General features: G+C 39.7%; 1 protein-coding gene across 1 annotated transcript in view; it reads left to right on the forward strand.

Moving 5' to 3' along the window:
* Positions 1 to 23,317, forward strand: part of DNAH8 (dynein axonemal heavy chain 8) — a 363,394-nt gene that overhangs the window by 204,534 nt on the left and 135,543 nt on the right. The window contains exons 58-62 of the mRNA XM_025418650.3: positions 7,198 to 7,307; positions 12,204 to 12,367; positions 14,267 to 14,459; positions 16,787 to 16,909; positions 18,358 to 18,488. Coding sequence (XP_025274435.3) covers positions 7,198 to 7,307; positions 12,204 to 12,367; positions 14,267 to 14,459; positions 16,787 to 16,909; positions 18,358 to 18,488 — 721 coding nt within the window. The remainder of the gene's footprint in view (positions 1 to 7,197; positions 7,308 to 12,203; positions 12,368 to 14,266; positions 14,460 to 16,786; positions 16,910 to 18,357; positions 18,489 to 23,317) is intronic.

The raw sequence follows: 23,317 nt of genomic DNA on the forward strand, positions 1-23,317 counted from the left end.
GTATACTCAAAAAGAATGTGTTCTGGTACTTTAGGATGAAATGCTCTGAATATCTGTTATCTCCATCTGGTCCAGTGTGTCATTCGAAGCCATTATTTCCTTGTTGATTTTCTGCTTAGATTATCTGTCCATTGCTGTTAAGAGGGATGTTAAAGCCCCATATTATTATTGTATTATTATCAATGAGTTTCTTTATGTTTGTTAATGATTTATATATTTGGGTGCTCCCAAGTTGGGGCATAAATGTTTAAAATTGTTAGATCTTCTTGATGGATAGACCCCTTAATGGGGTATTATGCCTAGTGAAGCAAGTCAATCGGAGAATAACAAACATTATATGGTCTCGTTCATTTGGGGAATTTAAAAAATATTATATTATATTATATTATATTATATTATATTATATTACATTATTATACCTAGGGTATAATGCCCTTCATCATCATCATCTCTTGTTACAGTCTTTGATTTAAAGTCTAGTTTGTCTGATATAAGTATGACTAGACTACTCTGGCCTTCTTTTGATGTCCATTAGCATGATAGATGGTTCTCTGTCCCATCACTTTCAATCTGCAGATGTCTTTAATCTAAAATGAGTCTTTTGAAAAAATAAAAAAATAAAAAAATAAAATGAGTCTTTTGTAGGCAGCATATAGATGGGTCTTGTGGGGTTTTTTTTTAAATCCATTCTGATACCCTATGTCTTTTGATTGAAATATTTAGTCCATTTACACTCAGAGTGATTATTGATAGATATGAACTTAGTGCCATTGTGTTTCCTGTAAAGATGGTATATCTGATCATGTTCTCTGTTCCTTTCAAGTCTTTGTTGCTTTTGGTCTTTTTTTCCCCACTCAAAGAGTTCCCCTTAATATTTCTTGCAGGACTGGTTTAGTGGTCACAAACTCCTTTCATTTTTGTTTTCCAGGAAATTCTTTATTTCTTCTATTCGGAATGACAAACTTGTTGGATAAAGTATTCTTGGCTGTGTATTTCCCATTCAGCATGTTAAATATATCATGCTACTTTCTTCTGGCCTGCCAGCTTTCGGTAGACAGATCTGTTGTGAACCTTATCTGTCTTCTTTTCTAGGTTAAGGACATTTTCTTTCTCTTGCTGCTTTCAGGATTCTTTCCTTGTCTGTGTATTTTGTGAATTTGACTATGAAATGACTTGTTGATGGCCGGCTTTTGTTCAGTTTGATGGGAGTTCCCCCTGCTTCTTGGATTTTGATATCTGTTTCCTTCCCCAGATTAGGGAATTTTTCAGCTGTAATTTGTCAAGTAAACCTTCTGCCCTCTTTTCTGTCTCCTCTTCTTCTGGGACTCATATGATATGAATGTTATTATGCTTTTTTTATTGGAGTTCAATTTGCCAACATATAACATATCACCCAGTGCTCATCCCATCAAGTGCCCCCTCAGTGCCAATCACCCAGTCACCCCAACCCCCTGCCCACCTCCCCTTCCACTACCCCTTGTTCGTTTCCCAGAGTTAGGAGTCTCTCATGTTTTATCACCCTCTCTGATATTTCCCACTTATTTTCTCTCCTTTCCCCTTTATTCTCTTTCACTATTTTTTATATTCCCCAAATGAATGAGACCATATAATGTTTGTCCTTCTCCGATTGACTTGCTTCACTAGGCATAATACCCTCCAGTTCCATCTATGTCAAAGAAAACATTGGGTATTTGTCATTTTTAATGGCTGAGTAATATTCCATTGTATACATATACCACATCTTCTTTATCCATTCATCTTTCGATGGACATCAAGGCTCCTTCCATAGTTTGGCTATTGTGGACATTGCTGCTATAAACATTGGGGTGCAGGTGTCCCAGCATTTCACTGCATTTGTATCTTTGGAGTAAATCCCCAGCAGTGCAATTGCTGGGTCATAGGGCTTGGACTTTCTTCAGAGAGTTGGAACAAATCATCTGAAGATTTGTGTGGAATCAGAAAAGACCCCGAATAGCCAAGGGAATATTAAAAACAAGCAAACAAACAAACAAACAAAAAACCATAGCTGGGGGCATCACAATGCCAGATTTTAGATTGTATTACAAAGCTGTGATCATCAAGACAATGTGGTACTGGCAAAAAAACAGACACATAGATCAATGGAACAGAATAGAGAATCCAGAAATGGCCCCTCAACTCTATGGTCAACTAATATTTGACAAAGCAGGAAAGACTATCCACTGGAAAAATGACAGTCTCTTCAATAAATGGTGCTGGGAAAATTGGACAGCCAAGTGCAGAAGAATGAAACTAAACCACTCTCTTACACCATACACAAAGATAAACTCAAAATGGATGAAGGATCTAAATGTGAGACAAGAATCCATCAAAATCCTAGAGGAGAACACGGACAACACCCTTTTTGAACTTGGCCACAGCAACTTCTTGCAAGATACATCTATGAAGGTAAGGGAAACAAAAGCAAAAATGAACTATTGGGACTTTACCAAGATAAAAAGCTTCTGCACAGCAAAAGAAACAGTCAACAAAACTAAAAGACAACTTACAAAATGGGAGAAGATATTTGCAAATGACATATCAGATAAAGGGCTAGTATCCAAGATCTATAAAGAACTTATTAAACTCAACAGCAAAGAAACAAACAATCCAATCATGAAATGGTCAAAAGACATGAAGAGAAATCTCACAGAGGAAGACATAGACACGGCCAACAAGCACATGAGAAAATGCTCCACATCACTTGCCATCAGGGAAATACAAATCAAAACCACGATGAGATACCACCTCACCCCAGTGAGAATGGTGAAAATTAACAAGACAGGAAATAACAAATGTTGGAGAGGATGTGGAGAAAGGGGAACCTCTTGCACTGTTGGTGGGAATGTGAACTAGTACAGCTACTCTGGAAAACTGTGTGGAGGTTCCTCAAAGAGTGAATGTTATTATGCTTTAAGGAGTCTCTGAGTTCCCTAAGTCTGTATTTGTGATCCAATACCTTTATTTCCCTCTTCTTTTTGGCTTCATTATTTTCCATAAGTTTGTCTTCTGTATCACTGATTCACTCCTCTGTTTTGTCCATCCTCATTGCCATTGCTTCTTGTTGATTTTGCATCTCGCTTATAGCATATTTTATTTTGGCCTGACTAGTTTTTACTTCTTGTATCTCTGTAGTAAGAGATTCTCTAGTGTCTTCTACACTTTTCTAAAGACCAGCTAGTATCCTTATAACTGTTGTTTTAAATTCTTGTTTAGGCATCTTATTTATATCTGTATTGATTAAGTCACTGACAGTTACTTCTTCCCTTTCTTTCTTTTGGAGTGAATTCCTCTCTCTTATCATTTTGTTTAGGTTGCTGTTTTTTTGTGTGTGTGATTGTTAGGAAACAACACAATTTTACAATTTATACAATTTTGTTTATATTCCTGTTCCTGAGTAATGGCTATATTAAGAAGAAACCCCAAAGAGAAAGAAAGGAAGAAAAGAAAAAGGGCCAGGTGCTCAGGAGGTGTTTCAGAATGTGCACTCTACTGTTGTGTTTTGGCTGCTCCTTCCCCCAGGTCAGCCCTCTGCAGAGTTTCTCCTTGCCTGCAGTGGGGGTGTTTGGACCTTGTCCACTATGTGGCCAGTTTTAACTAGGTGTGTTTTGGTCTGCTTTTTAAAAGAAACTAGATCCAAAAAAACCCAAAACAAATCAAAACCCAAAGAAGCTAGAACTGAAGCTTTGCAGCACCCTATGGTCAGTAGACAGTGAAAGGGGTTTGTCCTGGTCTTCTAGGGGAAGGGCCTGCTTGCACTGATTTTCAGGTGGACTTGCCTTAATGGAGATGCCATCTGCAGGGTACAGGAGGGCAGGGCTTGGTATAGGCATCTTTGGCCTCTACGGGGAGGTGCTGTGTTGCTCATTGAAGTTGGTACCGGGGAGGGTACAGGGAATAGCATTGGCTCACTCTCTCATTCTGGAGTGGGGAGTACATACCCACCACTCTTCAAGAAGCCCTCAGAGAAGAGAAAACAATCACTCCTCTTGTGTCCCCAGCTTCCATCAGATCTCTGTCTTTACTCTGTGTCCCAGCTGTCTACCAGCCAGGCAGCATAGTACTCCTGTGTTTTATCTCAGATGTCCGACTGGTTTTCAAAATTCCAAATTTTAGCGACCTGTATGGCACAGACCTATGCTGATATTCTGGGGGAGGGTCTTGCCATGCTATAGTCAGTGCTGGTTTGTCCCAGAAAAGCAGTCATCTGACCATACACTGGTTCAAAGTGTTAAGTGCATCAAAAAGCTGGCACCAAGGCTTGCTGCCCTCAGCAGGTGTCTCTGTTCCTATGCTAGTGAACAGGGGAGCATGTTGGCTCCCACCAGCTCTTTTGTCCCCAGAGGCCGTGCCATGACTCTCCTAATGCACTCTCAAGAAGGGGAACTGTTTCTTTCCATCGCACTCAGAGGATCCCCAGACCATACTGCACATTCCCGGGCTACTGCCCTCCTTCCCCACCAGACCACTGCTAAGCCTGCCAAACATGGCCTCTCAATGGCACAGATGTCCAGGACGTCAGACTTGGAGCTCCATCAGTTATAAAGACTTGTGGTAGTCAGTCCTTCTCCTTTTCCTAGTCACTGATTTTGGGGAAGAGTTTTTCCTGTGCAACACTCTGCCTACTGCTTCACTCTTTCTCTCTCTTCCTCTCTTTCTCTTCTCTTTGTGATGAGGGCTCCCTTCCTTTTGCAGCACCCTGGAGTCCTTTTCCCCAAAATCACCTCCCTAGAGCTCCTACCTTCTATGATGTGGCTACTTTTCTACATCTAGATGTGCAGTTTGTTCTCTTAGTCTTCAGATCAACTTCTTGCATGTTCAGGATGATTTGATAATCATCTAGCTGTGTTTGAGGGATGAAGCAAGTTTAGGGTCCCTCTATTCCTCCACTATCTTAACTCCTCTTCTAGGAAAGAACTTTTTAAATGAGACTCAGAAAGCATAGACCATAAGGAAGGAGATGACAGGTTTGACCAGATTAAAATTAAGAACTTTTGTTTGTCTAAAAACCAACTTTGAAGAGTGAAAAGACAAGCCCCAAAGTGGGAGAAAAAAAGTTCAACACATATAATAAAACAAAAAAGTTAGTAATCTGAATACTTCAAGAAATCCTATGAATCAATCAGAGAAAAAGCAAACATCCTAATATAAAAATGGACACAAAATCAAGCACTTTAAGAGGGAAGTAAATGCCAATAAATAAATATAAAGATGATAGGCATACTAATATTCAGGAAAATGCAAGTTTAAAACACCGAGGAGATACCATTTTATACCCACTGGATTTGCAAAAATGAAAAATCAGGCATTGGTGAGAATGTGCAGGAACTGAGACACTCACCACCTGCTGGTGGGAGTATAAATTGTCATGAGTGCTGTGGGTAATAAGTGGACAGTATTGCTGGTAAAGCAGAACGTGAGAACACCCACAGCAACTCCACTCCCAGACATATGTCAGTTTATCATTTGTTTCCTTTATTATTTGCATATTCTGAGTTGCATGTAAGAAATCCTTTCCCACCCAGAGATCATGTAGAGACTGGCCTCTATTTTCTTCCAGACATTATAGTTTTGCCTTCCATACCTAAACCCTTAATCCGTCTTTGCTTGATTTTGTGCATGTGTGCCAGAAGACATTCAAGGATGTTTACAGAACAATGTCCTTGGTAGCAAAAACCTTGAAATAATCCAAATATTTATCGACTGTAAAATTGGATCAGTAAATTGCAGCGTAGGCACACAGCATAATGATATGCAGCAGTGAATATGAACAAACACAGCTACAGGCCTCAGTGTGGATGAAGCCCAGAAATATGTTGAGTCAAAGAAGCAAGTCACAAAGGAATATGTGATATGATCCCATTACATTAAATTTCAAAAATTGAAGTTAAAGAAAACGCTAAGTGGCAAAGCTATAAAGAAAAGCAAGTCTCGGATTCTTACCAGGTCAGCGCAGTGGCTGCACTTAGAGGAAGGAAGGGGTTGTGGGCAGCGGTGGATGAACAGGGGCTTCTGCTCTACTGGGGCAAGGTTGTTTCTCAATCTCGTGGGCTGTATGTGAGTCTGTGTGTTTAGTTGTTAAACTATTTTATACACTTCAATATGATTCATACTGAAAACTAAAGACAGAGAGAAATGAGAATCTGAGGCTCAGAGAAGTGAAATGGCTGTCCAGTCAAGGCCATTCAGTTAGTACGTGGCAGAGATGTGGTGCTAATCCTGTTTTCTGATTCCGATGCCATGCTTGTCCCATGGGAAGTCAGGGATCTAGAATTATTGGATTTCAGGAAGCAAAGGGCCTTGCAGGCATTTAGCACAACCAACCCTGCCTTCATAGGACAATTTGATGTTCCCTCAGGGCTACTCTTCTTCGGTCCATGTAAATGAACCCCAGTTTCTTTAGCTGCTCCGCCCTTTCATAAACCTGCTCTGCAGCTCTGAGCAGATATTCCTATTTGTATTCCTCTGAAAATACCATGCTTAGAATTGAAGGTATTATTCAACATGCAGTGAAGTAGAGTAAATCTGTTTTTGCAGTCTAAAACCAAAAACATTTTGAGAATTTGAGAACAGTCTATAAATCTCCAACCAAGTCCTTCCTGAGGGTGATTGTATCAGATTGTCACTGTGCTGGGTGTTTCCTAGGGACCATTTTGTCACCAACCCAGGTCAGGGTCACAAAATGTGGGTCCTGATTCCAATTCTATCAACAATCAATCCGTGTGACCTTGAACAGTTTGCTTTCTTGGTCTTGGTCTGGTCTCCTTATCTGTGATAGGAGCAAGTAGTCTCTAAATTCTTTTCCAGCTTTTATATGCTTCAGGGGGAGTGCTGTTTTACAGGCTCCAGAGGCAGGCTTCCTGGGTTCAAATCTTAGATTCACCCAAATACAAGCTATGTGACCTTGGGCAAGTTAGGATGGAAATAATGATAGTATCTATCTGAGATCCTTTTCCATGGGATGTGGGGAAGATTAAGTGAATACATACAAAATGCTTATCACTGCACACTAAGCTTTGCTGGCCCCACTCCTGACTTCTAGTCTTAGCTGATTCCTTGAGAGAAATTCTTGACATCACCTAGCTAAGTCAGTCTTATAATGATTTATTCACTGGGATAAACATGTACCTTGTAATCTTTTAAGTAAGCATGTGCCTTCAATCATGTTTTATTTTGCAGGACTTATTGGCTGTGGGTACTTCGATCCTTGCAGAAAGTTCAAACTTGAAATATGTGAGATGATTACAAATTTAGTTTCAGCAGGCAGAGTGCTGTGGCAGTGGACTAAGGTACAGAAGCGTTGTTGTCTGTAATAACAAAAAATCCACTATTATTTGGTCCTTTCTCATCTCATGGCTCATGAACATATCATCACATCATGGAGTGGCGGAGGTTTTTTTTGGAAAAGACAAATTAGGTGGTCAGATAGATTTATGACACCTTTTCCTTCCAAGGAGCAAATACTCCAACTGGATGATGCTTTCCATATGTATGAGATATTACTATAAACCATACATGACATCCAAGATAAAGTAGAATTTTGCTAATATAAAAATACCATTTTTTCACTTGTTACTCTGATTTGTATGTCAAACACTCACATGTTTACTGACTGACTGAATACATGAATTTCCAGGTGTTCTTAACTACCTGAGACTTAAAGTCTAACTTGTGTGAGTCTCTGAGATGGAGAATCAGCAAATGGATGGAAGTGTACTTAACAAAATAGAATATATATAATAAGTATAATATATATAATATATAATAAATATAATATTATATATATATATTTAAGACTTCTTTACCTTAGAGTGGGGGAAGGAGCAGAGAGGGAGGGAGAGAGAGTCTTAAGCAGACTCTGTGCTGCTCAGCACAGAGTCTGATGTGGGGATCAATCTCAAGATCCTGAGGTCATGACCTGAGCCATATGCTTCACCAACTGTGGCACCCAGGTGCCCCTAGACTAGATTTTAATATACAGGTCAGTGCTCTAAATAAAGTTCAGCAACCCTGTAGCTGTCAGCAGATTGCTTAAAGCAGACTCATGAAAAAACAACTGAGCATGTCTGTGACATCTCAGGCTTATACTTAAAACAAGGCTGAAACATTTGCCAAAATATTCATTAGGCCAGTTATACACATCTGGGAGGCAGCTTATGTCCTGGGAAAACCTGGAGGGTGCCAAATTCTCAGATTACTAGGTGAACTGGGGCAGTTCTACATAAGAAAATTATTAGAAGAGGAACTGGGTGTTTCTTATGAAATGCTTGGTCCACAGAGTGCCCTGTGGTGGCCAGTTCCTTGCGTAGGACCGGTCCCTTGCCAGCACAGGGTCTTTGCACATGCTGTTCTGCTTCTCTTAAAGAAATACCAAAATGAATGGCAAGGGCTGAGTGTCTGAGATAACTTTCTGTGGTAAGAGCCATCTGTTTTCCCAGTGGGACTATTATTCAATTTAATGTGATTATATACATATCTTTTTGAAAAGCTTTGGCCTTCTGGGTGTCTTTCCATCAAAGCTTCTTTTGTTTCTTTTTGTTTGTTTTTTAAGATTTTATTTATTTAAGCATGAGAGGCACACACAGAGAGAGGCAGAGACACAGGCAGAGGGAGAAGCAAGGTCTCCTGCAGGGAGCCTGATGTGGGAGTCGATCCCGGGAAGCCAGGATCACAACCTGAGTCAAAGGCAGATGCTCAACCACTGAGCCACCCAGGTGCCTCTAAAGCTTCTTTTGTTACACGAACATTTACTGGTTCCATTTCTCATATTTCTTTACCTCTTTAACCTGTTTTACACAAGCTTTCACTCCATTGCTATCATCAGGGTCACTAAAGACTTCAGTCTTGCCAAATCCAAAGGTTGATTTCTTCCTCTTACTTGACTCTTTAGTGGCATTTGGCATAAATTATCCCTCTCGACACTTTCTTCACTTGGCTTTCAAGGGACCTCATGCTCTTGGTTTTCTCCCTACCTGACAAGCTACCTTTTTAAAAGTCCCCTCACTTCTTCCCTTCCGCTAGATACTGGAGTGCACCCAATCTTGACGTTAGGATCTCTCCCCTATCTGCATTCTTTACCCAGATGGTTTCTCCAGCTTGAAGACTTTAAACACCATCTCTGTGCTGATGACTTCAAAATCAGTGCTTCCTTTCCAGGCCTCTCTGCTTGACTCCATACTGATTTCTAACTGCTTAGTAGACATCACCATTCAGATGTCCAACAACCACCTCAAAGTTAATGTGTCCAAAACAGAACTCTTAATTTTTCCTTCAATATGACCTTCCCTCAGCCTTTGGCATCTTAGTTAATAGCAACACCACTGATCTTTCTCCTCAGACTAAAAAACTATTGCCATCCTTGATTGGACTTGCTCATGCTTCTACTTCCAACCCATCAGCAAGTCTCAGTGATTGTGCTTCACTGAGACCGAATATATCCCAAAGCTGAGCAGTGCTTGTCATCTCAGAGTGACCACCCTGACAGATGTTTCTATCACCTGCCCTCTGGACCATGCAATGACTTGCATTCTTCTTGCCCTTCTAGAGCCTGTTCTTTACACAGTCCTAAAACGCTTTTTTAAAAAGTCAATCAGAGATCCTTACTCCTTCTTTTTTTTTTAACATTATATATATATATATTTTTTTAAAGATTTTATTTATTTATTCATGATAGACCCACACAGAGAGAGAAAGGCAGAGACACAGGCAGAGAGAGAGAAGCAGGCTCCATGCAGGGAGCCCGATGTGGGACTCGATCCCAGGACTCCAGGATCACGCCCTGAGTCAAAGGCAGGCCCTGAACCGCTGAGCCACCCAGGGATCCCCCTTACTCCTTCTTAAAACCACCAGTAGACTCCCAGGTACACTTACAGTGAAACCCAACACATTGCTCTCACCTGTGAAACTCACCCTGAGCTGGCGCCTGCTTGCCTCTCACCCCTTCCACCTTCTGCTCCAGCTGCCCTGCCCTCTTACTGTTCCTTGAACACCCCATGTTTTTTGTGCATCTGGGCCATTGTATTCTCATCCTTCTGACCTTAAGAGGGTCTTTCTCAGATCATTTTCTCTAAAGTAACTGCTCATGGCCCTATCACAGGGATTGTTTGTCTCCTGACCCTACTTTATTTTTTTCCAACCATCACTTTTATCATTATTATTTGTCAATTTGTTTCTTTACCAATATATTTGCTTCTTATTTATTTATTGTCAGGGTCCCCCACTAGAATGGAAGCTCCATGATGACAGCAGATTGAACTGTTAGTTACCATGGTATCTTTTTTTTTTTAAAGATTTTATTTATTTATTCATGAGACACACAGAGAGAGAGAGAGCGAGAAAGAGAGAGCGAGGCACAGGCAGAGGGAGAAGCAGGCTCCATTCCATGCAGGGAGCCTGACATGGACTCGATCCCAGGTCTCCAGGACCACACCCTGGGCCGAAGGCCGTGCTAAACCACTGAGTCACCCAGGCTGCACCATGGTATCTTCTTAAAGACAGCAGGAAGTGCTCAAAAATAGCCACTGAATAATGAATTAATCTTCCTCCCCTCCCTACCTCCAAATAAGCAGCATTTTTGTATCTTCAAAACTCCCATCCTCACAAAGCATTTTTAACCCTTGTACACCACTTTATCTTTATATTGCTTTACACAGCTTTGTTTTTTTAAGATTTATTTATTCATATGAGAGAGAGAGAGAAGTCGCGTGGGGGGAGGGGCAGAGGGAAAGAACCATCAAGAAGACTCCTGGTTGAGCATAGGGCTCCACATGGGGCTCCACATGGGGCTAATCCTGTGAAGCTGAGATCATGACCTAAGCTGATGCTCAACTGACTGAGCCACTCAGGCGCCCCTACTTTAAACAGCTTTAAAGCAGAAGCCCAGGTGAGAAAAGAAAGGAGTTGACAATTAAAAGGAAAGAAGCAGGTTAATGTGAGAGAAGAAGGGGAAAAAAGGAATTTATTTGATTCTCTTCAATGATTGCTTCAATGGCTGTCATCCCAGCAGCAGTCCTTTATAACAAAGAAGTAAAGCAATATTCACGCCCTTTATGTCTGCATATTTATAATATAATTTTACATTTTGGTGAGTAGAATGAGCATTTTAGCTGGAAATGGAACTAAGCAGAGGGAAATAGAAGAATAATTGATAAAATAACACTTGTCTTCCCCAGCTACCTGCTGTTTTTAACTTACACTGTGAATTAGCCTGTAAAGATTATACTGTAAGCTCAATGGGGTACTTTTTCAATGTAGAAAGGGCATATTCCATGAACAGGTCCTAAAGAAAGCATTTGCTTTCTTGAATTAATCATGTGGAGAGTTTACTTTGAATCTCCAGAATTATTGTTTTCATGTCCAAAATGATGCTAATGGTATCAATTAATTGCAATATTTCCACGTGGCCAGCCCTGTTTCCCATACGGAGTACACCTCAGGTTTATCCCTTAATCTGTATCTCTCCATACAAGACTGTGTTATTGCTATAGCTTTGCCTGTTGGTAGAAATAATAAGTAAGTCAGTGTTCAAGCAAATGAAACCCAGGAAAGCCACCTAGTCATAATAGCTGCATGTCAGACTTGCCTGTCAACTTATCATAGATATACAGATATGTGAAAGCATGCTGCGTTTGGATCTCCACAGTGAAATGTAGATTATGATAGACAAATATATTGGTGGAAATCCAAATATACTAAAGACCTTATAGCAATCTATGGAAATAGTCATTATTGACTGTGGAAGTGAACTTTCATTGTTCTTAACTGCATGGCAACCAGCTCACGCTGTTTTTTGTTATGATGTATTTCCACGTACATGGTAATATGGTTAACAATGATTAGGAATGATCACTCCCACAACTCACATAGGCTTTAAGAATTTAGGGGAAAGTGACTTGTTCAAAGCCAACTAATAGTGGTAGACCAGGCATCGGGATTGGCATCCAGAGTGTTATTCTTGAATGGATCCCATTCAAGAACTTATGGTCTTTGAAATTTTATGTTGGTTTATTTATGATGTGTTTTTCTCCTCGGTGCTACAACAAAAACATAAGCTTGATTTTGGTTTATTCACTCAGCCTATTTCATCTAAAACAAAATGTATAAAATAAAGTAGTTCTAAAAGCATTTCTGCTTTTAGTTTTATCTGCAAAGTACATTGAGAGTGATACATTTCTGTCCCTTTCTAGGTGAAGATGCTTCCAACTCCTTCTAAATTTCATTACATTTTCAATCTTCGAGATCTTTCCAGAATTTGGCAAGGAATGTTAACCATAAAAGCCGAGGAGTGTGATTCGATATCTGTTCTCCTATCGCTTTTCAAACATGAATGCAACAGAGTAATTGCAGACAGGTGTATATTATGGCACTTGAGTTGAAATGTACTATATAAGAAGTTAACACTGTGAGACTAATTCCTGCATTAGCTACTCAAATAATGAGAGTATTGTCTTCATTTGCTCTGGGGCTTGGGAAGCATTTGATGCCATTTCCTGCTTGCTGGTCCTCTTAAAAAAAAAAATGCTCTGCCAGTTTACTTGAGTATCATTTCCACAGGACATCTTGTTAAATCACCAAATCATCAGAGACTTGATAACATCCAGGGGCAAATTTTAGTTATGTATATTTTCTAAAAAGTTTGAGCCCTGTGTAGGTTTTGCTTAGTGAAATCTGGGACATAGGCTCAGTCATTGTTCTGAGCCTCAGTGTCGTCCTGTATAAAATATGGATGGTAATGCTAATCTTACAAAGCTGTCAGGGCTTACCATAGCATCACACACATATGTGGCATTCCTCAAATGTTGGTCTGCCTCCTTCTGCTCTTCCCCTTCTGCTACTGTGGGCCTTAAAAGTACCTTTGTGTACAGTCTGTTCACAAAACCAGAAGGAGGATGCTCACCCACTACGGAATGTCAGTCTGCATTCCTATTGCAAGTTTTCGGGAACTTTGACCCTACCTAAGTGACCTATCTATATTGTTAAAGAAAAAAAAGTATTTGTGAGACTTATTAAAACAGCAAGGCATACAGACTTTATTCAGGACTATTGCAATGGGCATATGGGCTGCTGCAATGGGGTTTTGTAGTAGGGGAGAGAAACTGAGCTCAACTTCAAATATATTTGCTTCAACGTGGATGGAACTGGAGGGTATTATGCTGAGTGAAGTAAGTCAGTCGGAGAAGGACAAACATTATATGTTCGCATTCATTTGGGGAATATAAATAATAGTGAAAGGGAAAATAAGGGAAGGGAGAAGAAATGTGTGGGAAATATCAGAAAGGGAGACAGAACGTAAAGACTGCTAACTCTGGGAAACGAACTAGGGGTGGTAGAAGGGGAGGAGGGCGGGGGGTGGGAGTGAATGGGTGACGGGCACTGGGTGTTATTCTGTATGTTAGTAAATTGAACACCAATAAAAAAAAATAAAAAAAAAAAAAAAAAAAAAAAACTTCAAATATGACAAGGAAAGAGTGGGAATTTATAGGGAAGGCCCAGTTTAGGGAGGTCAGTGGATAGAAAAGTATTGAGAGGAAATATCAAGGGTAAGGGAGGGATTCTAGCTAAACTGACCTAATAGGATTCTTGCTGAAAACAGACTAGGGTGAGCAGATATTACCTGGGAGGTGATGGGGAGAGAGGAATTTGGTCAGGTATTGGAGGGTGATCAGATATGGGGAGTGGGAGATTCTGGAACTAAACCGATTTAACAGGATTCTTGGTATAACTGGGTGATGCAGAGAAGGACATGGAAATCCAAAAGTCAAGGCCTGACTGGGAAGAGGATTCAGAGGAGCCTAAGATTGATCAAGGAGAGACTTCTTGCCAGTATTTCTTGAAATTTATTTTAAAGAAAATAAAGAAATTTTTTATTTTTTTAGATTATTTATTTATATGAGAGAGAGAGAGAGAGAGAGCACGAGCAGGGTGAGGGGCAGAGGGAAAAGCAGACTCCCTGCTGAGTAGGGAGCACCAATGTAGGATTTGATCCAGGGTTTAATCTCGGGACACTGGGATCATGATCTGAGCCCAAGCAGATACTTAACCAACTGAGCCACCTAGGGTGCCCCTTTTGGCCAACATTTTCTGTAAGTAATAATCAATGACTCTCTTGAATGGAATTATGTCCTCCTTGTCGGGTCTGAGGGGACCAAGGTGCATGGTGGGGCCTTAGGAGGTAGAGGGAGGTTGAACATGTTTAATTAGGAAAGATGCCTTCATATTTTGCATATTTACTCCTGTATTTGCCTTTTAGGTTTATAACTCCTGAAGATGAGCAGTGGTTTAATATCCATCTTGTTCGAGCATTGGAAGAAAATATTAGTCCAGATGTGGCATCGTACATTCTTCCTGAACCATATTTTGTAGATTTTCTCCGTGAGATGCCTGAACCAACCGGTGATGAACCTGAAGACACCGTGTTTGAAGTGCCCAAAATTTATGAATTGGTATCTATTTTCACCTTTGAAAAACATTTTTCGATCACTCATCTAACTATATATTTCTCCCCACCCCAGAGTCCCACCATGTTGCAACTTCTACGTTACATGCTGATTCATGTCATCATACACAAAGTAAAATATTTCAGTAAAATCTAGCAGCATTCCCATTAAAGTCAAGTATAAGACAAGGATGCCTTCTATCAGCACTATTATTTAATATTGTTTTGAAAGTTCTAGGCAATGAAACAAATGACCAAAACAAAAATAGATAGGAAGAAACAAAAATATTGTTTGCAAATGATATTGCTACCTCTTTGTAAAATATAGAAGAACTTAAAATCTGTTTTAACTACTAACAGTTCAGTAAGATGACCAAGTATGAGATAAATAAAAAACTCAATAACTATCCTCTATACCAGAGGCTGGCAAGTTACAGTTAATGGGCCAGATCCAGGCCTCTGCCTGTTTTTTTGTTATATTTGTGAGCTAAGTAGGGTTTTTACATTTTTTAATGGGTGGAAAAAGAATCAAAAGAATAATATTGTGTGACGTGTGAAAATTATATGGAATTCAAATTCAGCATTCATACGCAAACTTGTATTGGAACACAGCCATGCAGATTTGTTTACTTAGCGCCCAGGACCACTTTTGCACTCAAGGGTAGAGTTAAATAGTTGCAACAAACTATATGGGCCACGAAACCTAATTACTTGCCTTTACAGGAAAAAGTTTGCCAATGCTTGCCAACAATCATGAGATAGAAAATTTAACATGAAGGTACTTCATTCAACAGCAACAAATATGTAAAACATCTAAGGATAAACATGATAAAACTTACTTGATTGAATGGCAACACATCATTCTCTCTAAATTCATGTATAGGGGGCAGCCCCGGTGGCGCAGCTGTTTGGGGCAACCCGGGGTGTGATCCTGGAGACCGGGGATTGAGTCCCACATCGGGCTCCCTGCATGGAGCCTGCTCCTCCCTCTGCCTGTGTCTCTGCCTCTCTCTCTCTCTGTCTCTATGAATAGATAAATAAAATCTTTAAAAATAAATAAATAAATTCATGTATAAGTTTCATGAATTTTGAAATAGGACTCTGGTTTTTTTTTCTCTTAGAGAGCATGAGCGTGCATATTCAGGTGATGGGGGAGGAGGAGAAGGAGAGGGAGAGAGAGAATCTTAAGTAGGCTTCATGCCTGGTGCAGACCCCAAGGCAGGGCTCAATCTCGACCCTGAGATCATGACCTGAGCCAAAATCCACTTGAGCCCAAATCTGGAGTCTGATGTTTATTTTTTTTTTTTTTTTTGGAGTCTGATGTTTAACCAACTGAACCACCCAGGCACCCTTCCTAAAGGATTTGTTTTCTTAAGATTTGTTTATTTGAGAGAGAGAGAGAGAGAGAGAGAGAGAGAGAGAGAGAGAGAGAGAAAGTGAGACAGGGGGAGGAGCAAAGGAAAAGGAAGAGAGAATCCCAGGCAGACCCTACACTATGCACCAAGCCAACTCAGGGCTCAATCTCATGACTGTGAGATCACCATCTAAGCTGAAACCAAGAGTTGACACCCAACCAGACACCACAGAAAGGATTTTTTAGGCAGAGTCACAAACAAAGTAATTCTGAAGTGCATGTAGATCAAAGAATTAAAAGGGGGAAAAATTGCAAAACAGATCTATGAATATTTACTTCAAAACCATTTGGAAAAAATCCATTTGACTACATCAATGATGTAAAACTCTGTGTATTTTTTAAAATCCATAAACAATATTAAAGCAAATACAAACAGAGAAATGTTTGTTATATTCCAGTCATAATTCCTGTGGGTAGGAGTTGGTACTAGGGATTTTGAAGGGAAAGGTCAAAAAATGATTTCATACTGGCAATCAGCTCATACAGCTATAGGTCACAGGCCTCTGAAAATGGAAATAACTGAAAGTCAACTAATATGTGACAAATGTTTGTAAATCCATTAGATTTTTAAAAATTTATTTAAAACAATTTTTTAAGACCTTATTTATTTGGGAGAGAGAGCATGTGTGGGTGGGGGGAGGGGCAGAGTGAGAGGGAAAGGAGAAAGGGAGGGAAAAGAATCTTAGGCAGACTCCATGTTGAGTGTGGAGCCTGACCATGAGGTTCAGTCTCATGACCCTAAGATCATGACCTGAGCTGAAACCAAGAATCCCTCACTTAACCGACTGAGCCACCCAGGTACCCCTCCATTAGGTTATTTTTTTTTAATTAGAGTTACTTTTGAGAGCCTTTACAATGGCTACTTTCACAGATTTTTGGCTCTTAAATATTATTTTTCTCTCTCTCTCTCTTCACTACAGGTACCATCCTTTGATTTTCTGTCTGAAAAACTCCAGTTCTATCAGAGACAATTCAACGAAATCATTAGAGGCACATCTCTTGATCTAGTGTTTTTCAAAGATGCAATGACTCATCTTATTAAGGTTCTAACTATTGACTATTTGCTGATATAAATAGATCATGTAAAGACTGAGTAAATTTCACAGATAGATGTTTTAAGAGAAGAAATATATAGTGTCAGGTAGTGTATAGAAGAATGTCCATAGATTGGGTCAGTTCACTGTCTTAGAAAAAAAAGATGCTTAATCAGAAACCCCTTAGCTGATTCCACCTACATATGATGGCAAATATTTTTCAAGATCAAATTCATGGGTTTTGTGTTCAGAGCTTTTGACATGTTGAGTCAGGGCTTTTCCTTTCTAGAAAGTAAGCTTGAGAAACCTGTGAAGGAATAGTTCCTGCTCAACTTTTATTTTGTTATAATGGGAATCCTGTTCCCTTCTCCATGAAAGAAAAGTTGATGCTTGTAAGCACATCTGTTTCATGATTGCCTTACAGATTACAGGCAAACTGATGGGGAAGGAGTAGGACAGGTGCACAGGACTGGTGTACAAACAGAAACCAATTAGAGGCAACACCCAAAGGACCATGGCTTCATCCAAGTCTGAAAGGCTACAGAAAGGAGCTGTTTGTTTGTATAATTTGTAGATTGAAAGGGAGTTGCTACAGGAAGTCAGAACACAGTGTAAGGAGGTCTGATGAAGAGCGGCTTGCTCTTCCCCCAGAGTTGGTGAATTTCCAGATGTCCTAGGGCTGTTTCACTTTCATACACTCAACAAGCAACTATTGAGTACTCACTGTGGTGAGGTCTTGGGGGTCTGGGACTCTGTAAAACTTGCATTTAAAAAAAAAAAAGCTTTTTAGTGGTGATAGTTTAGTGATCCATCTAGACTGTCCTAATCAGTGGCACTAATGTAAAAGGCAGTTTTTTAGCAATGTCTTCAACTGGCCTGCATAAAATTTGAACCACAATTCTAGCTTTATCTTTATTGAGGAAGTCACACATAGAATAGCAGCACACTAAAGTCTAAGTCTTTCTCTACAAATGCCTTCCTGTCCCCCTTGTAAGTAGAATTTGGTACTTAAAAGTTTTTTCATTGGCAGAGGTACAGCCAAGGTAGTAGTATTCATTTGTAGAGCAAGGTGTCTCTATAGGTCAGTGTGTTAGACTGAATAATAAGCAGACAATTCTGAACTTCCTTCTGCAGATTGGGAAGAGCAGCTCCATCATGCATTGAGTCTGAAAATAATAAAATTACACACACACACACACACACACACACAGAAAATGGCTTTGAAATAGGAGATAGGAAAGCCAATTTATACTTTCTTTCATGATGGGTACAGAAAGAATTGGAGTTAAATAAATCAATAGAGACATTAATTTTAAAAGCTCTGACATATCCCATTAAAGGAAAAAAGTCTAATGTGTTCCACAAGCATATGTTCAAAATTTGGACTCATGTAGTGTAAGAAAATGTAAACAGTTGAAAGTTGAATTCTATTTTTAAATACATCCTATTCCAAACAGGTTTCACGAATAATTCGAACATCATGTGGAAATGCATTGCTGGTGGGTGTTGGCGGTTCAGGAAAGCAAAGTCTTTCGAGATTGGCCTCTTTTATAGCTGGGTATCAAATATTCCAGATTACATTAACCAGGTGAGATGAAATAAAACATAGCACTGCATTCTTCTATAATTAATTTCTCAGAAGTAAAATGTTCACTCAAAAAATATGACAACTTGATTTAATTTTTTTTAATTTTTGGTGTGTTTTTAAAATTTACTTTTTATTTAGGTGTAATTCATTTAAGGAAATGTACACGAATCATGAGTGTCACAAAATAAAAAAAACAGATGAGAAAATAAAATAATAACACCCTGGAAGTACCTCTCAGGTCCTGTCCCAGTCATTACCCTCTTAAGGCTAACCATATTCTGACTTCTAAACCCATGTAATTTTACCTATTCTTGAACTTTCTATCAATCAAATGCTATGGAATCTACTCTTTTATGTCCAGCTTCTGTTGCTTGTATTATGTTTGTGAGGTTCATCCATGATGCTACATGTACCCATAGTTTGTTCCCTTTTATTGTTGTATAGACTCCCACTGTATCACATATTATCACAATTTGTTTACCTGTTGTACTGTTGATAAGCATTTGTGGGGGTTTTTTGGCAAGTAGAGCTGTAACAAATATTCTTGCACATGACTGCGGATACTTCCAGAGATAGAATTGCTGGGTATGGAGTATACATATATTCAGCTTTAGTCCATCTGAGGAGCTGTTTTCCACAGTGGTTCTACCAATTTACACATCCACCAGCAGCTCCTGAGAGTTTCAGTTGTTCTATCCTGGCGCACCTTTGGCACCATATGCGTCTTTTTTACTTCAGCAACTCTGGTGGTTGTGTAGTGGTATGTCTCTTGTAGCTTCAGTTGGCATTTCCTGTGACTAGTAATGTTGAGCATATTTTCACTTCTTATTGGCCATTTGGACAGTCTCTCTTGTGAAATATCTGTGTATGTCCTTTGCTTGTTTTTTTTTTTTTTTTTTTTTATGATGAGGGTGTGATTCTTTCTCATTGATTTTTAGGAGTTCTTTATATGTTTTGAATATAATTCCATTGTCAGTGTGTATTACACTTATCTTCCCCAAGTCATTGGTTTACCTTTTCACTCCCAGTGGATCTTACTTTTTAAAAAATATTTTCTTTATTTATTTGAGAGAGAGAGAGAGAAAGAGAGAGAAAGAGAGAGCATGAGCAGTGTTGGGAGGGGCAGAAGGACAGGGAGAAGCAGACTCCCGCTGAGCAGAGAGCCTGACATGGGGCTCGATCCGAGATCATGACCCGAGCTGAAGGCAGGAGCTTAACCAACTGAGACATCCAGGCACCCCTTAACTTTAATGAAACTTAAGCTATTGATTTTTTTCTCTTTATTTTAGTGCTCTTTGTATTCTGTTTAAAAAATGCTCATTTACCTTTGTTTACCTATGAAGATATTCTCCTGTGATTTCCTTCACATTTGCAAATAAAATGTACTCTTTTTAGAACTATAACCCACCTAGAATTTATTTTCTTATAAAGTCTAAGGGAAGAGTTAAGATTATATTTTTCAATATAGCTATCCAGCCACTCCAACTCCATTATTGAAAAGGTCATGTTTTTCCCGACACATTACAATGTCATTTCTTTCCCATCAGTCAACTGATCATGTCTGTGACTACAGTCTGCTCCACTGATTTATCTATCTTTGTACTATTACCAGCTGTTTTAATTACTGTAGTTTTAATATGTCTTGGAAAACTTTTCTTCTTCAGGATTGTCTTGAATATTTGGCCTTTTGTATTTCCTGATAAATTTTAGGTCCCTTTTTATTTTTTTTATTTTTTATTTTTTTTATTTTTTAATTTTTTTTTAATTTTTATTTATTTATGATAGTCACAGAGAGAGGCAGAGACATAGGCAGAGGGAGAAGCAGGCTCCATGCACAGGGAGCCCGATGTGGGATTCGATCCCGGGTCTCCAGGATCGCGCCCTGGGCCAAAGGCAGGCGCCAAACCGCTGCGCCACCCAGGGATCCCTTAGGTCCCTTTTTAAATTAACAATTTATACACACCACTCTGCTACCAAATAGATTAAAAAAATTTATCAAGGTACAAATTATAAGAGCAATTAAGAAACATAAAACATCAAATGTCTAGCGATTATGTAAATTAAATTAAGTCAGTTGTCAACATTTAAAAATTGGGAGATTTCACGTAAAAGATGGATTTCTGACTCCCCTTGAAACAGTTGGAAGATCTAGCAACACTGTGCCTACATTCCCCGGTGGCTGGGTCTGAGAATAGCTGCCTCCTTCTATGGGGCATACAGTCTTCTAGTTTGTATTTTGTATAATTGTATTTTCTTGTCTGTATTCTTTTTTAAAAAAGATTTTATTTATTTATTCATGAGAGACAGAGAGAGAAAGAGAGAGAGAGAGAGAGGGAGAGGCAGAGACATAGGCAGAGGGAGAAGCAAGCTCCATGCAGGGAGCCCAATGTGGGACTCGATCCCGGGACTCCAGGATCATGCCCCGGGCTGAAGGCAGGCACTAAACCACTGAGCCACTCAGGGATCCTCTTGGTGTTTGTATTCTTGATGCTCCGGCACTGGGTCTTGCTGACTGCCCACCCCACCACCCCCAGGGCAAGGCAGTTCTTAGAGACAGCTAATGGCTGCTCCAGTAGGATACCTTTCATAGGTAAGCCAACCAGTCTAGAGCTCATACTCTGAACCATTACCATCTGTCTGGCTTTATACACCAGGAAGCAAGATTGCTATGCCCTAATCACTCCAGAGCCAAGGACTAGTAATGGGGGACAGTATCTATGCCCCAGAGCCCACTGAAATTATTCAAACAAGCCAATCCTAAATCTGTTTATCCTACCTGGCTTTACCTTCCTCACAGAAACCAGAAAAGGTTGTGGCCCATGGTTCCCCTCCTTCCACCTCCTGACTGATCCTGATGCTTCCCCATGCAGCCCTTTATGGTGTGGCATATTCCTTCCTGTTCCTTGGGATCCATGACTACAAGCTTCTTCCTTCATGGCAGTCCTTTGTATATCTGTTGTCTCTTACCATAAAGAGACAAAAAATCCTGGAAGCATTTTAAAACAGCAGGGAAAGTGGGAGTAGAGAGGAGTCCATGGGGACAATTTAGAGTAGGACTTTTTATAGTCCCTAGTATATTGATAGGACTTAGCAACAGATCGAATATGCAGTAAAGAAGAGGTAAGAAGAAAGTCTAGAATGATATACCTAGTTTCTCTAGGAGTACTTATCACACTCTAGTACCAAAACGCTTGTTCACTCCTCTGTCTCCTTCACTAGACTGTGAGCTCCCTGGTGATGGACCACTGTAACCTTTGTCTCATCTACCATTACTATCAAGTGGGTACTTTTAACCAACGCCATAAAAATATGTTGAACAAATGACCACTTTTAAGGGGGTAAAATGAGAATTCAGTCTGATACATGCAGAGAGTGAAAACTTGCATAACACTCCATTTCCATAGTTAATTAGACTCATAGGTGTGGAATTCAGGAATGGGTTCTGAAAATGTCAGCACAGAAGACTCAGTGGAGAGAACACTTTTAAGGTAATGAGGAATATGAGTAGGGTGCATAATGAGAAGAGATGGTTAAGGGAAGAACCCCGGGGTCTCCAACATAGAGAAAGGGGACTTACTTTCAATGGAAAGTGAGAAGAAGAGGCAAGGCAGAGAGGAGGAAATGCAGAGTGGTTTCCAGAAACCAAGGAGGTAGAGAATTAGCCTGAAAGCATTGATTAGGTTAAGACATGAAAAGTGATAGCTAATAGCATGTTAACACTTTCAGTGGAGTGATGAGTACAGAGCCATGTTGCATTAAGGAAATGAAGAAGCAAAGGTGGCAAGTTACAAGCTCCACAAAGAGCTTCTCTCTGAAAGAAAGAAGTGAGAGAGGCCCTGACCTAGAGAGGGGTTGTTGGGACTGTGTCTATATATCTCAAAAGCAGTACATAACCTTCAGTTTAATAATAATAATAATAACAACAATAACCCCAAACCATGCCAAAATGGTTCTATGACTTCATTGCCTGGATGATTCAGACACTGGTCAGTCCAACAGCCCCAGGCCAAACCACTTCTGCAGGAAGGTATGGGATATGTTACTCTCACAGGTGTACCTACATCTCAGCAAGCCATTTTACTAGTTTCTCCTTTTAACGAGTGTCTCCCTTGGGAATTATTTTGAAAGGTATGTATATTCTTTCAATGGAGTTCTTTTTACCAAAGTCTACGAGACTTTGTATTGTAGTGCCACTCAGAAGTGGGTAGAGTTTAAAATCAGCTATTTATTCACTTGAGTGCACTTAAGCTGAGTCATCTGTAATGCCCACAGCAGGCTTTACAAACAGATATCATCCTCATTTTGCAGAGGAGGAAACAGAAGCTGAGAAATGTGAAGAAACATTTCCAAAGCTGCACAGTGGGAATTTGAACGCAGATCCTTCTGGTTCCAATGCCTATGGTCTTTCCACTAGACCCTGTGGCTTACATGGAACTCCCTATTACTTGCACTGTACAACCTCCTTCAAATGAGGGTGTCTGTGTTGTCAATCTATTCATAGGATTTATACGCAACACTTCAGAAAATGTCTGCTTTATTTCTGCACAACACATCACCTCCAGTAGCATATACATTTAGTAGAAAACAGAGTGAACACCAGGATCTTCTTGTCATAATCTGTAACTACATAATTATAACATTTCAATTATTTATAACACATTGCATAATGCATCTTCTGTAGGCTGTCTCTGTGTTTAGCCATTTACTGGGATACACAAATTACCACTATATATAATTTATTACTAATTTTATTTATAATTTATCTGCTTTCTTACCAATCCAAACTCATCCAAGTTTCAGATTAGTTTTAAATATTATGTGTATGTTCA

This window comes from Canis lupus, chromosome 12 (assembly GCF_003254725.2).
Source record: "Canis lupus dingo isolate Sandy chromosome 12, ASM325472v2, whole genome shotgun sequence".
Taxonomy (NCBI): Eukaryota; Metazoa; Chordata; class Mammalia; order Carnivora; family Canidae; genus Canis; species Canis lupus.